At 39.6% G+C, this 16,545-nt stretch overlaps 1 protein-coding gene across 1 annotated transcript; it reads left to right on the forward strand.

The window, feature by feature from the left end:
* Positions 1-1,338: 1,338 nt before the first annotated feature.
* Positions 1,339-15,542, forward strand: slc47a1 (solute carrier family 47 member 1). The gene is made up of 17 exons (XM_067608123.1): positions 1,339-1,573; positions 1,970-2,071; positions 5,381-5,449; positions 5,566-5,714; positions 6,295-6,337; positions 8,225-8,269; positions 9,466-9,563; positions 10,233-10,330; positions 10,490-10,603; positions 11,022-11,089; positions 11,186-11,294; positions 11,646-11,721; positions 11,812-11,881; positions 12,020-12,152; positions 13,675-13,769; positions 14,229-14,333; positions 14,451-15,542. Exons 1-17 carry the CDS (start codon positions 1,379-1,381, stop codon positions 14,823-14,825), a joined length of 1,944 nt encoding a protein of 647 aa, XP_067464224.1. The 5' UTR covers positions 1,339-1,378; the 3' UTR covers positions 14,826-15,542.
* Positions 15,543-16,545: the final 1,003 nt, after the last annotated feature.

Raw genomic sequence — 16,545 nt, forward strand, 5'->3', positions numbered from 1 at the left:
TAATGTTGACTGAGCAGAGAAAGTCATATTAGTCATGCCATCTTCAAACTTCCAACTTCTTTGCTGATATATTTGCATTTAATAAACATAATTTAAAGGGATTATAAGCATGGATTTTTTACAATCAGAGCCTATAATATTCAGTTGTTGACAGCTCTTATACCTGCTCTTTAAAAAAATCCTTACAAAGATCAAAGATCAAAGGTTAGCAGCAATTGCAACATAGCCGACAAAGACAAATGTGGTGTTGCACAACTGACTAGCCAGTAGTCTATATACTACATAGAAAATGCAGGGATCTCCTCTTTCTTGTAGCATACAAAGACCTGAGGCCTCTTCAGCTGTAATGTGTAAGCTGATAGCTGTGCTTGTGACCTCTGTCATACTAATGAACAGTTTGATCACCTGGACTTTGCAACAGACATGATCTGAAGGTGAATTTGGCCTTGCTGTTATTACAAATGATCCAACTGTTGATGCAACACAGGCGCTAAAGATAAATATCACTGATTAAATCAACACTGTGACTCAGTCAGTGTCATTCATTTACATAAGTTAAAGATACCTGTTGAGGCTGGTGAATAAATGTTAAAGTCAGTAAAAAAAATAGATGAGTGTAGGTTTGTGGGCACGTGTGACTATGTTTGTGTATGTGATAACTGCATGAGTAGGGTAACTAAAGTCAATGGTCAAAGTACACTCAGAAGCAGATATGATCAGTGGCACAGACACACACACACACACACACACACACACACACACACACACACGCACAAACACAAATACCATAGTTACCCTGTAAGTAATTTATCAAAGGCTGCAGAGTTTATGCCATCAGAGCTCTTTGTGTACACCGTATAAACAGGCATTCTTCGTCAGATTATTACTGAGCCCGGTAAGACCACACACACACACACACACACACACACACACACACACACACACACACACACACACACTGGAATACAAAAAAAATGTTCAAAAAGCACTGACAATGTTTCAAAAAGAAGAAATATTCAGATTGTTTTACCTCCTTCACTATCATGAAACATTCATTAGTCCTGCTTTGACTAAAAAGACTTTTGTTCACTCCCTGTCACTCCCTCTGTTTTCTTTTCCCCTCTCCTTTATTCATTCTCTTATCCCCCCTCCCTCCTCCAAACCACATTATTTAATCAATAACTTTGAAGAAGTGCATGTGTTGTATTTCTAAACCCAGATAGACTCACGGCCCCTCTTACCCTTGCTCTCTCTTTCCCCCCTCCCTCCCTCCCACCCTACCTCCCTCCCTCCCTCCCTCCCTCCCTCCCTCCCTCCCTCTGTTGTCCCTTGGCTTTTCTCCCTCCTCTCTCCCTTCTGTCTTCTTTCCTGTGTTTGAATGGAGAAGCTGGGTTCCCCGGAACCTGCAGACCCCTCGCCGGGTGCAAGGCCGGTTGCTGGGGTTTCAGTTGAGGGAGACGAGGAGGCGACAGCGGTCAGCTCCAAACTCTTTCGGTGTGCATGTGTGAGACGTTGGCTACCACTGGCCTACAGAGAAGAACTCTACCAAGTCTTACGGCTCACGGGCCCACTGGTGAGTAGGGGAAAGTTGAAGTGTTGGTGGGGGGGCAATTGGTATGTTATTCATAAAGTGCTACGGTTGTAGAGTATTCAGTCACTGTATTCTTTTGTTGCAGAGTTACTGTTGAATGTGCACTCTTATCTATATACAATCTAACAGTGCAATCAGCTGCTGTTCTGAAATACTCAAAATAAACAGTATGTACAAGGTGAAATAAAATGCTGGCTATGCTGTGTGGTAGTGCAGACCAGTCTGTGCCCGGTGATCTGACTGCTCTCTGACTTCACTTTTCAGAGTACAGATAAACTGTTTAAACTTAGTTAATAGCAATAATTTGCTGCATCAGTTTCACCTGGTCATTGATGGACTGTTTGGAAATTAGTCAAATGTTTCTGCTTGTTTCTACAGCTGCTGTCTCGGATTCTGAACTTCCTCCTGCCGTTCGTTATCACCATATTCTGCGGTCACATTGGCAATGCAGAACTGGCTGGATATGCACTGGCCTCAGCGGTACTATCTACATGCATGTAGACTAATTGATTTTACTTACTACCACTACTCTTTCTACTTCCTGTGCTGCTACTATTCATGCTGCTCTTTCTGTTGATACTATACCATTTCCCCTTCTCCTCACCATATATTAATAAGTATCTTTTGAGTGTGTGAGTGTGCTGGGAGGGCAGTGGACATTCACTTTCAGTTGTGCAGGTCTTCAATTAGTGGTATAATGTGACCTCTAATGCTCAATTTATGTATCTTTAAACACCAAACAGGCAAAGGGACCTAGCAGTACTCTGATTTTATATTCCAAAAAGGCACAGAATCATTTCAATCTTTCTATCAGCATCTGCCATCATGCATTCACATGGAGTAAAGACATGGAAAAAACAGCTAAAATAGTAAAGAGCTGCACTTGTAAAGTTAACAAACCAGTATGTTTTCTGAACGAAACATGTAATGAAATTTAAATATTTTTACAAACATGTTTACAGACAACAAGAGTATCCTTTTAAGTCCTTGTGATTTGGATCAGGCTGACAAATCCTGCTTTAAACTAGAACCAGAAGTCTATATGCCTCCAGGCTTTGTGTAGTGTGTAGTTGTGTAGTGTTAGTTTCAAGCTATAGATACAGATGGGTGACAAACTAAAGGAAAGACCAACATAAATGTCCTAGTAAGGCGCTGGGCAAAAACGCAGCCCCCTTCATTCACATGAATGAGGCCAGTCTGGGAATGCAGCGTGGGTGCCAACGCAAAGGGCTCCAGGATAAAAAACGCAGGGTCATTTGGTAAAATAGCTGCATGTGGCTCAATAATACGCAACATCATGCAACGATTCGGTGGCCAATCAAACACATGCAAGTGCACCTTCTGGGTAGATTACTTTGTGACATGGACGCTGTATTTCTCCTGAGGGTAACTAGCTTAGCAGATTGCAGTACCTGCCCTCTTACCTTCTGACTCGTGTTTTGGTGTTGTTGGCTACCTTTAAGTCACATACTTATATGTATGAAATTGTTAATAAATAAATTATAATGATTTCATTGTACCATTGAAAATATTAATTAGTACTTGGATAGACAGACGCATACAGTAGCAGAACAGAGATTAATTTAATTCCTATGAGTAAATTAACTCATTTTATTAAACAGACTGGTTAAATTGGCCAAAAAAAGTAGAAAAAAACACATTTTGCACTTTCCCCCTGCATTACCTGAGGTTTATCCAAAAGCAGAGTGCAATATCTGCATTTTTTGGTATTATATAGATTCTATGGCAATTGTCTTTTTGGGTAAAATAATTATCCTAAAAAGGTATAAAACTAAGGTATAACAACCTTTCTGTCTGTTACGCAGACCAGTACAAATTCATGGAAGCCACCAGTTGGTTTTCTTGGTGGTTAGAAGGCAGTACCTTGTATGCCTTCTGTATTATAGGCTGTTCAAGTCCTTGGCTAACTTGTTAGCAAGCAGTTGGTTAATTTCACATCAAACAAAGCAATATATACAATCTATTAGTGGTATTTTTCTCCAATATTCACAAGCCTTTTTAATTATAGATTTTATTTCATCAGAAAATTTAATTAGGATTGAAGTCTCTTTTGCAAGACCAGGTTGACGCATATGGAAAATATCAACTCTAGTTTAGTCTGCTATCTTGGTCTTTAAAATGATCTGGCTTGCTACATGTTCAACTCCTTTCACTTGTCACTCATTTACTTTGGCTCTCTGCCACTTGGCACAGGGCAAATAGTGTAAAGTTGGTTTATGTGAGCATGTGTGTTGGAAGCGGCTCCCTTAGCTCACAACGTGGAGTCGTGAGAGCTGTTGGCACCAAACTATACGGACCTGCAAACCAAAGCAATGAGTTGTAATTGGATGAAAGCTGCAATGAGCTGCAGGCTGGGGTGTTGATTCTCAGTGGGATTACAGGTGCAAATTTAATTAAATCTTAATATTAAGAACTTGATAGAGCTTTACGCATTTCACAATCCAAGTTTACCTTCTATTTCTGACTGAGTAGACCGGGAAAAAGATCTAGACACATAAACCTGATCAACACACAGAAAAAGTTTCCAAAAGGCTTCTGCAGAAAGATGCTCTGTTGTACTATGTGAATCATGGCAAACTCTCCGGACTGGGCCAAGAAATCCCCCTGTGACATTGTGGTTTGAAAACTTTCAGAAGGTATTTTGCCTAACAGAAGTATTTTGCCTTTTGAGGCAATCCCTTAAAAGGCAAAATGTTCTGCACCTTGAGACTACAGAGACATAAAAGCAGACATCTTTAAAATAAGTCACGGTACACCTCTTCAGCTGCATGCATTCTGTTGGCTGAGACATTGGATCAGTCTCACATCTCTAGTTTTCTTGGGTACAACAGAAAACACAGAGTTCATTCATACTGCTTGTAGCAGTCATGAATATCCTGACACAGGGTGCTCATGTCCACTGGGGAGATCACAATGGACTGAGGTATGATACAATGAGGTGGGACACAATGAAACCGGAGTAAATAGGCCAGTTGAAGTGCCCTGCTTTGCTACATAAAGACTACATACCCTGCGGACCCAATCCAGTCAGAGTGGTCAAGCTCATGTTGAGTCATCAAAGTACCAAATATAGGTACAGCCAAGAAAAAAATCTGTGTGCACAATGAAAATAACACTTTGCTGGGAAACATCCCTGCCATTTACTATCATATTATTCGAAATAAAGCGCATCAAAATCATATGGATGAGGCAGGGTCTCCTCCTATGCATTGGTTTTGATTTTAGGGAGATAGCAACAAATCATATTTCGCACTTGCAATCAATCTAATTAGGTTTCCTTCTCTGTCCTACAATTTCCTCCTGCCAGGATACTGCACACTAATTCCTCCAATAACCCTACTTCACTTGAGACACATCAGGCTTTGCTGCTTTATCCTCGTGAAGCATTTTTTTTTAAAACGGAGTTGCTCTGCTCCATAAAAACATAAAAATCTGCTGATCCATAGGCTTTTCCACCCTTGCTGCATCTGCCCCACAGCAGTGAGCACACAGTGCCTGCAGGATTGCTTTTGTGATCCAACTGTCAGTCCTTTTCTACTTAATAGTGTTCAGGAACTATGGAACCACATTCACATTAGTTGCTAAAACATCAGAGGTATAAGAAGGATGGGTGTCCTTAGACCACATTAATGTAAATATTACTCAGTTTATGGACATAAAAAAGGACAACAAGCAAATAAAATATGAACAGTAATAGTTTATAACTAAAAACAAATGTTCAGTTGTTGTTCTCTGATGTTTTTTTGTATTTGATTTCCCACCCCTCAGACCATTAACTTGACCACAACCCCAACAGGCTTAGGCCTTGCTTTGGCTTGTGACACGCTCATTTCTCAGGTGAGCACAACACATTTTCAGTGTCTTATTGTCATTGTGCATTACCTAAACAAGGGTTTTAATTTTGAACCTGTGTAATCAGAGTCTCAATTCTGTGTATCATTTGTGTTTTGCAGACATTTGGTGGTAAGAATATGAAACGTGTGGGAGTAATCCTCCAAAGGAGTTCATCGATCCTGCTGCTGTTTTGTCTGCCATGTTGGGGTGTCCTCATCAACTCTCACAACTTACTACTCATCATACACCAAGAGGATGAGGTGGCCAGGTAAATTCATGGTTTATGAAACTGATACATTAATACTTTAGGTGTATGGGCCAGCGTAAATGCAGATGATGTGAGGACGAACTGTTGGTTAGGTTGCTTAAGGTAAAGAACAAGACCCATACTTTATCTTTAGTGCTACGGTTGTTAATCTTATCAGCAACACTATTGATGTCTTACGTATGTATTATTGCAGTCAGTGTTCAGCTGAGCATATACATTTAAGTGTATGTATATGATGTGTATGTCTTATGAATATGTTTGCACTTTAGACAGTTGGATATGTGAATCTGCCTGCAGTCACCAACCCAATGTCAAAAAGGATCAAACATATAATAATTAGATTTTCACATTTAACTTAATTTATTATATTTTGAGGAACTAATGCAAATAAACAGCAATTTAATGTGAACAGACATGTCATTATTCAGGCTTTTCTATTTCCATTTTTTTTTAAATCTTTCATTTGAAGTATAGAAAAAAAATCACGGACACACTGATGCAAACACCTATAGTTCTCACCTATAAACTTTCAGAAAAAGGCTCTATTAAATTAATGTCACTCTGTTTTCCTCCCTTTCAGAATTGCCCAGCTCTATGTGACTGCATTTCTACCAGCTGTTCCGGTAAGTGCACTGAAGTGAAACTCTCCCAGCGTCTGAAAAATATAGCACGCTCTCAGAGGGATAGAAAACGTTACTGCCCAATTAGTAATATTGGCTCATTAGGATATACAGTAAGTGTATAGTCGGTTTTCCACTTTTACAATCAAGGACGCATGCATGGCAGGGAGGCAGAAGACACGTGATTTATAAATGTGTAAATGTTAGCATAAAAATGTATTGACTGATCATAAAAACATTATCACAGAGTCTGACAGACTTTCGGGCTCTTCATTGGACAGCCATAAACACAGTAACAGAGTGAGCTGTCTTACCTTAAAATGAATGTTTTTTAGTACAGTTTTAGTGCAGAAACATCCACCACCTTCATAAAAATCCAGGACTCTGACCAAATCACTGAAGGTAATGGCTAATTCTCCACTCTGAGCTAACAGGGAAGTTTCCCTCTTGGGATAATAAACATTTTTTGCCCATTACCTCCGTCATTTTTGCAGTTTAAGGCACACACTGTAAATAACTTCACATGTTCTCATAAGCTCTCAGTTACTCTGGTTTGTTTTTTGCCCTCCGCATTCAAAGAAATCACTAAGAAATGCAAATCAAGTTTACTATGTTGGTGCCCTAGGAGAGATTTTAGATTGGACCCCCCCCAAAAAGTGCAACAATAGTTCCTTCAGTCCTAGAACTTCAAAAATGAATTCACACCAAAATGAAGCGCAACAGTAGCTCAGACAAAGTCCTCCCAGTCTACTGGACAAAAAGGCAAAGAGGGGGTCAACGTGCCGTTCAATTGAGTGTTTGCTGGCATGGCCTGAGGTAGCACATGAAGTTTGGTGGATGTCGGGTGAAAACTGACTGACCAGTAAGGCTCTGAAAATCAAACCAGATGAAAACTCATGTAAGTCAACAAGGAGAAAGAGAGAAAAAACAATAAGAAGGGTGAACAAGGGAGAAGCAAGCACACCTGTTGGTAAGAAAAAAAACCAAAAGAAAAACACGTCCCCTCTCTTATTTGGCACCCTAGGTGACCGAGTATGTGGCCTATGTATGTGGCTGCTCCTGGGTAATGTCCTTGTCTGGAAGCAACAATTGGAGCAGCTTTGATGACCAACTAAGTCTTTCAGCTTCTCAAAAGATCTGATGTGCTCACCAGTACTTGGAGGCACTGACATTGAAAAGTGTTGGTCAGTTAAATACCGAAAGATACAGCACTCTCTGGCCTCATCTTCAAGTGTGTTGCCCACTATAACCCACTGTCACTGTGAGTAACTGGATCAAGCATTTACAGTCACCCAATTTCAATGATAACTTTGGGTCACTTTTCCATTTTGATAATGCTTGAAGGATGTCAGGCAACCAACAGGAAATAACTTAGAAGAAGTACAAAATAATCACTCACTGTGTAGAAAAAAAAACAACAACTTTTGTTGCCTCCAGTTCTCTCCATGACCTCTCTGGTGCATAAAATACAGTAAATTAAGGAAAAGCATGAGTAGCTGCATCTTTGCAGTAATGGGCATTATGAGTTTGTATGCATTGTTAGATGCATCAAAAAACTACGCCTGCCTGCACTCTGCATGTTCTGTATGAATGTCACAGTGACTCAAAGGCTAGATATTTACCACCTTAATTTGACTGAGATAATCCAGGTATAGTGTTCATATGACAGGTGTAGTTATTGGAATATTCCTCATTTAGGTGTTTTTAATCATTTTATTAGCATGCATGTTAACTCTGGTCTATTTACACACAACATATGAACATTTGGAAATCTATGAGTAGCATAGGGTTAATAAAGTTATGTTTACTGTTAAATTACATCTTTCTCTGCTTATCAAAGTCTACCTTTTCCATCCTGTAAAATATTCACTTTGTCTTTTCCTGCTACAGGCCATGTTCCTGCACCAGCTGCAGGTCGCCTACCTACAAAACCAAGTAAGTTCATGTTGATTCACCACCATCAGATTGACAATTGTGGTCTGGAGCAAAATGTCTTCAATGGATTGCTATGAAATCTTGTTAAGGGGCCTTATTCACAAAGTGTTAATGTTACCATTAGGAGCCCTCGTAAAAGTTCCTAGCAAAGAGTTTCCTCTTAAAAAAAATGATGAAAATAAAGACGGAAAGAAGCTTCCTAGAATGGCCATTGAATTAAAACATTTAAATTATATTACTTAAACTGAATCAAATTAAATTATGTATTTGTTTTTTAAAATTAAAAAAAATAAAATAATATATATATATATATATGTATATATATATATATATATATATATATATATATATATATATATATATATATATATATATATAAAATAGTGAAAGTCAATTAAATCTTTTTTTAAAGATTATTTTTTGGCATTTTTACTTTTGAAAGTGCAGAGAGACATGAAAAAGGGGTAGAGAATGGGATATAACACGCAACAAAGATCTGCAACAGGAATTGAACCGCGGACAGAACTGACAGACAGCTGAGATATTCTTATTGAATTGTTTTAATTTGTCAGTGTGTTGATTTGATTCTTATTAACTCACCCACCATCTAAATATGCTCGTTATAGTTGCATTTTTCTAAAACACTGATGCAATTAGGCAAATTGTTTGCAGTAATAGACTGAGTGTGAACAGGTTTTCGTGGCTTTGTGAGTTATCTTCTGCTAAATCCTGAGTACTGAACCAAGTCGGCCTCATCTGCATAACCCAATATATCGTTCATGTCCCAATAGCCTTTACAGGCCCACAAAATCAATGACCATTTAACCTGAGGGTGCCAAAATACACAGGTCTAAGTATTAAAGAGAAGCAACTCATGACTTTTCACATGCAAACTTAATTTGTACTGGTTATAGTATTGACTTTTGTTTTACCATTAGAGCCAACTGCACAATTACACATTAGGCTGAACATGCTTAACATTCAATTGGTAAAAATAAGCATGTAACCATTTTCACTGTGAGCATGTTAGCATTCAGTTAAAACCACAAGTTGTTTTGGGGAAACTAACTAAATCACATCACAAGTTTTAATTTGTCTATATTATATAGAACCTGTATAAATAATATGCTGTTTGAATATTTACTCTTCAGTTTGGATAGCTGATTTCTGACTCCATGTCTTTTTTTGTCTGTTAGGGGATCATTCTGCCTCAGATGTACACAGCAGCCGTAGCAAACATTTTGAACTTGGGGGTCAACTACATCTTAATTGTCGTCTTCCATTTGGGTGTCGTGTAAGTGTGTCGTGCTGCTTCTCTTCACCTTTTCATCTTTGTCGGATCATGTTTTGCTTATGTTTTATGGTATCAGGCTTCAAGTGATGATGAAATATAGTTGTTAAGCCTATATAGCATTCAAAGCGGAGAAGCTCTCCTTCTCTCTCCTGATCATCTCACTGTTGTTCAAATAGGAGGGGGCTGGGGGCTGATGCATAGCCAGGAGTTTGGACAGAAGAGAACAGGAGGTCAGAGAGCCCATTATCCATTTTAATCTATTTTACAAGAATGATTTGGGTTTTTTTTGTTAAAATACAGTCAGCAGTACACTGATGTTTGTTATCTTTGTACTTTATTTAGAGAGGGAGGCAGAGTAGGGCAGAGATAGAAGAGAAAGCTGTGAGAGGAGTTGATCCTGGTCCAGCTGGACAAACATTTGATTCAACAGGCAGTCGATTTGACCAATCGGGTCTCTGTGGTCATGGACTCCTGCTAATTTTCAAGACTTATTCTCAGACACTAAGGCATCTAGTATGCTCATACCATACTGTAACTTTAAGTACCTCGATGCTGCTGACCTCCTCTGACTCCTCAGTGTGAAGTCCTGTCCTGTCACAGGTAATGTAGAACAACACTAGACATCCCTCCAGTATTTACATGAAGATGTTCTGTCATGTTTGTTTGCAGTGGATCAGCAATCGCTAACAGCCTCTCTCAGATCAGTATCTGCCTGCTGTTGTATGGCTACATCAGATGGAAGAACCTCCACAAGGAGACATGGGGAGGTGAGACCTATACATACACACTGCATTCACTGTTATACACACACATGTGAATATCTAATACTACATCAGCATCTTGTGTTTGAATCTGTCTTCAGTAATCTGTCGTCCTCTACAGGCCACAGTGAGTGTGATTCTTTGTATGTGTGAAACTCTAAACAGGCTGGTCCACTGACTGTCTGCAGGAATGGGGCACCTATATGAAGCTGGCTATTCCCAGTGTCTTCATGGTCTGCTTTGAATGGTGGATCTGGGAGGTTGGAGGTTTACTTGCTGGTCAGTGTTTTTTTTTTGACACACATTTGCTTTTGTATTTTCAAAATTTTCTTACTTTTAGGGCTGCACATAACAATTATTTTTATTGTTGATTAATCATTTAGTCAACAAAACATCAAGGGTATCCCTCATCTGCAGTAGCCGAGATGCGATGAAATCGCCTTATTTGCTCAAATAAAATTCAGGTTTTTGGTTATGGACACTTCTTCACCAGCAGTATGTTAATAATTTAAAATTAAGAAAAACTCATGATTACATCTGTTCCATTTTACATTTGTGATACCCGGAAACATCAACTTGCTACATGCAGTTTACTGAATGTAATTGGTCAAACATTTGTGAAATGTTTCTTGGTGTACTTTCCAGGTTTAGTGATAGAGTCTTTGTAAACATCTCAATCTGACCTTTATCATATCAGGTGTACTCGGCGAGGTGGATCTTGCTGCACAGCATGTGATGGCGGAAATAGCAGCCATAACATATATGGTATGTATTTGTCCTCTTGAACATTTACGCACATCTCATTATTTAACTCTACCATGTAAGTTATTGTAACCAAATAATTACACGGGGTCCTCACAGTTCCCTCTAGGTATCCATGCAGCTGCCTGTGTGCGTGTTGGGAATGCTCTGGGAGCCGGGGACACGGCCAGGGCCATAGTCACCTGCAAAGTGACACTCGTTCTAACAGGTGTGATGACAACATATACACATGTAAACACAAACATACATTATTAATACAATTTATACCATGGCTTCTGAGAATTCTCAATTCTGATTGGCTAGCAGGTGTCCATTAATTTCCGGTAATCGCACAGTGTAACTGGACACCCGTGTAGTTGTTTTATTGGCACCAGCCAATAAAACTCAACTAAACTCAACTCAAGAACTATTTGTTATTTGTATAACCACTAAGAAATAGACCAATAAAATAAAAACACGCAAATTTAATTTCAAATACTTGTGTGAATCACCCACTACATTTGTGAAATGTCCAACTTGTTGGGTATTATCCCTTTATAATGTAATTTCTTTGCTATAGGAGTGCTTGCTGTGTTCCAGGGTATCGTCATCGCTGGCTATAAGCCAGTCGTCGCCTACATATTCACCTCTGATGAGTGAGTTTCAAACCAGTACAGACACATACATCCTTCCTGTACCAAGTAAAGGCAACTCTGTATTTGATACTCTCCTTCTACTGCCTGCAGAAACATTGTGGCGATTGTCTCGGAGAGCCTCACAGTCTACATGTTTTTACAGTTCTTTGACGCACTTCTGGTATGTCAGAACAAAACAAATGTTCTTGTCTTGTTTTACAATGAGCCATTGTGTTGTACGGCACACAGAGCTGTTTGCTGGTCTTGTTGAATCAGTGTCTTTTTTTTTCTCTTTATCTCAATCCGTGTGTGTTTTCAGTGTGTCTGCACAGGGATTCTTGTAGGATCTGGGATGCAGAAAATTGCTGCCTTGTCCAACTTGGTGTCTTACTACTGCATAGGTTTGCCACTGGGAATAGCTCTGATGTTTCCTGCCAAGCTCAGAATATTAGGTAACTCTTTCATTCCCATTTTTCTCTGTATATTTCTGCATGTAAATAAAAACAGGTAACCTGTTATTCCTGTGATCTTACTTAGTAAAATTAAAAGAATTAGGTAAGTACCATAAAGTTCAGATAAACAATCTACGCTTACTTCAAGTGTATGGCAGGAATCTGACCTTGTGGACAGGGACAACAAACAAGGTGATTTTAAAGGGGACATATCATGCTTTTTGTGATTTTCTGATATTTTTATACTGTTATAATGTTGGATGTCTATATTAAACACAGCAAAAAGTTCAAAACTTGAGGTGAACGTATGTAAAAATGCTCCCTGAAAGTCAATAGCCCAGGCTTCATCCTGCTCTGAACACTTTGTCTGCAAAGTTACCTCTACTTCCTCCATCTGATGACATCAGATTGTTAGCGCATGCCCACAAATGCTGTCTGTTTCATAGTCTTTGTTGCTAAGGTTGGTGATAAGTTTGTTCCACGGGTTGCTCACATTGTCCCTTTGGATATTTCCGATCGGATTCTGGCTTGAACATGTGCAGATGTATTTAGGAAGCTGACATTTTGAGTAAACATGAGAAAGAAATCCTACTACTATTGTTTATTTACGTAGTCTATGGAACTGCCAGAAGTCTGCAGAGTGACAGCTTCCTGAAGTTGAAAAATCAGAACAGAGTGTGCTCATCATGAGGGGGAGAGGAGCTAAAATGGCCTGTTTCAGACAGAGGCTGAACTGAGGGGCTGCATTAAGAGCCAGTATAAGATCAATATGGAGTTTTGGAACTGTAAAGCATTTTAAGATATTCCAGTAAAGCCACAGAATAAAAACATAGACCTAGAAATGTGCAAAAACAGTGCTGTACACCTGTATGAATATGATTGGATGTTACAAGCCAGCTGGTAGTCAAGCAGCTAGTGAAAGAGCCTGTAAACCATGAATGAAACAGCTGATGCCAATCAGTCAATGCAAGTTTGACTTCATTGCTCTGCCTGAACTAACATCATGCTCAGAATATTTCACACTTACATGATTTTTTTTCTCAGAAATTAAGCAGTTGTCAGTGATCAATGAGTTGGCCCCATTTACTTCACCACACTACAGACTGGGGCTTTGACTTGATCGTAAATATTTCTTGTATTATCCAATGAGCAGCACCTTTAAAGTGTGTCAGCAGAAGTTGGAAGTGAGTTAGTGTGTCTATATTTAAATCCAGGTTCATTACTTAAGCCTACAAACCCTCTGGGTCCTGCTGCACCAGTCAGAACTTAATTTCCTTCCCTGCGGCCTGCCATTTACCTCCCGCCAGAGTGGAGCTCTTTGCTGTCTACTCAAAGTGTGCGTGTATTGATAAATGTGCACACATGCTTGTTCACATACACACACATTCAAATATGCGTCAAAGCTCTGACCTTGTGAGATGTGTATTTTTTTTTTTAACTTTTATCTGTTTCTTTTGATGACCCATGAAGACAAGTGAACACGTTAATGTGTGCGCATTTTTATTTGTTTCTCTCCTGTTAGGCTTGTGGCTGGGTATCTTTATATGCCTTATCCTCGAGACAGGTTTTTTCCTCATTCTGATCTTCAAACTCAACTGGAAGAAAGTCACACAGAAGGTACGGTGATCTAATCGTTCTTCAAAACCTTTTGAAATGTTTCCAGAAAAAGGATTTGAGGACAGGAATGTAATTGGGATTATCAAATGAAACTTCCTATTAGGGAAATTTGTTGTTGATTGGAGCTCCGTCAGGAGACATTCTTATCTGCACTACTGCTATACCAATTGAATTTTGGCAGAATTTTTAATTTTTGTGTTCTCAGTCTATTCATATTAATAAGTGAATATATTTTTGATTTGTCATGGTTTGTCTTTTTTTCTTTTTTGCATAGCATTCGAACTGATCACTCTTAATTAATTCACAAAAAACAGTTAAAAAAATGTTACACACATGCAAAGTAAAGTGGAGTTGAGAGGCAGTGCATTTGTTTTTGGATTATTTGTGAGTGACTGGAGTCTCATCCTTTAAAAAAAAACTTTTATTTGATACATGGACTTCACTCTAACGTCTTCTCAGGCTCAACAGCGAGCTGGAAAGAAAGTGCTGGTGACACCAAAGCGACCTACTAGTACATTGCTGAGTGAAGCGATGCTGCCTGACATCTCTGACTACCCTAACACAGTAAGTGGAGCGTGCAGCATGTGTAGTTAAGCAGAATGTTCTCACTTTGTCTTTGTTCATGTTTGTATCGGTCTATTCACACAATGATTAAACAGCTGCATCTTTTGCGTCCTGAAGGCCCAGTCGGACGGGGAAGAAGCTCCCAGAGCAGATGGCTACAATCCCGTCAACATTCAGGATCAGGAGCTGAAAGCGGGTCAGGAGGCTGAGTGCAACAACACAAATGTGCGAGATACCAAGGGGGATGCTGAACAGAGCAAAAACACCTCCAACACCAAACCTAAAGTGCCCCTTTCTGTCACTCAGCTGATTTTACGTCGGGGATCCTCTGCTTTGGTGTCTGTTCTCCTTTTGGCCGTAGGCATTGCTTTCCACATTGCTATCCCAACACCGGAGCCCTCAGCTCAGAGCAGGGCAAACTTTACCCTGAGCTGGGCCAATGACTCGACTCCCACACCACTGGCTCCGCTGGAACTGACCCCAAACCTCTGAGCCATCTCTGACTTCTGAATGTAGACACCTAGTGGCTGGGCACAGTTGACACAGTTCTCACAAACGGACACTTTATTCCTTAAGAGAAAAATGCTGAATGCCTTCAAAGTTGCACATCTACTCATAAACCTGGGTTAAACATCCATATACAGCCTGACATGGTCCACTGACTCTGTCTTCTGCAGAGAAAAAGATGTCTCAGTGCTGCACTGCTGAGCAAATCCACAGAAAGCTGGAAGACTAAGACAGGATGAACAAAGACCTTGATACAAAGATCGTGTTTTAACCTGCTCAGTCTGAAATGCTCAACTGGGACTACAAGGTGCACTACAAATCCCTCACTACGAGACCACAGCAGGTGCAGGAGCAGATGTTTTTCCACAGATAGCTTTTGATTTTTCAAACTATTGTTGTCTTGATTTTACATATTGCACTGTGACATTATCTTCTTTCTAACTGACCTTAATCACTGTGTCATGTTTTAACTTTGAGTATCATAAGATTGACTGTAAATATCTGATGTATAATTTACATGTATACATGTTATATGTAATACACAGTATAACCATACATTTCTGCATTTTCTTCTTGTATCACTGCCACTCTATCTTGGTATTCTCCAGGACAGATGTGATTAAGCCAGTCATTTTTTTTACTGTATATTTTTGGCCAATAATATAATATACTGCACCCAAATCAATAAAAATAACATTTAAAGTGTATAACAATGAAACTAACAACATGGAAGCTCAGGTATGTTGGACTCCAAAAGCCAAGAAATTAGCATCAAATAGTTTGAACTCTTTATTTTTAAGGTTCTCGTAAATATGCAGTTGAAGAGAAGAAATCTAAACAATGTTGCAAATTAAACCACCACTGACAGGCAGGGAATGCTATTCTTGGTCCTGCTTGCATGTAGATGCTTTAGTAACTAGAAGAGCGCACTCAGTAGAGTGCAGATCGCCGCCAGGTGTGTACAGTCAAGGTGGCAGCGAAACTAACAAAAACAGGGATTTATTCATCTTGATTTGTGCCCCATGGAATTAATCTGAAGACGAGACCAAACTTTTCTATGGATGTCAGTTTTTGGGCCACGACAAAGTCCAAACTGTGGCCTACAACAGACTCAAGAAACCTTGTTTTTAGCCCAGCTGATTGCCAGAAATGCCTTTTGCTGTGTCGTAACGCATATCGTATAATGGTGACGACTGCTGAAAAGACGAGAGTCTAAGCTTTACTGTGATTGATGGATTATCCAAAGTGAAGAACCTGTCAGGAGACCAGGATGTGTTACGCAGGAACATTTATTGAGTCTCGATCGAGGAGAACAGAGTTACAGTACAAGTGAAAACACTGTGCAATACCACTCAATTCTGCGGTCTACCTCTGGACAAGAGTATTTAAACCCCTCAGCAAATCCTTACCGTTACTACCCCCAAATAAGGTTATTCTTCACTCATCTATGCCTCTACTGGTTATTGAACTATGAACAAGACACCATGCTGACTAATGTTAACTGAAGTCACCTAGTCTGTACACAGGTCACTTGCTATCCATTCTACAAGGAAACCTGTCTGACCCTTTGCACAAAGCATAGCATATCTCCACCCAACCTAGATTACCCTAGGACCCAGCCAGCCTTATCAAGACAGCTGCTTACCCCAGTCAACCTCAGTAGACAGAGAGATGAACTGAGACAGGTCGTGACCTACTGCTTCCA

Source organism: Thunnus thynnus, chromosome 13 (genome assembly GCF_963924715.1).
Source record: "Thunnus thynnus chromosome 13, fThuThy2.1, whole genome shotgun sequence".
Taxonomy (NCBI): domain Eukaryota; kingdom Metazoa; phylum Chordata; class Actinopteri; order Scombriformes; family Scombridae; genus Thunnus; species Thunnus thynnus.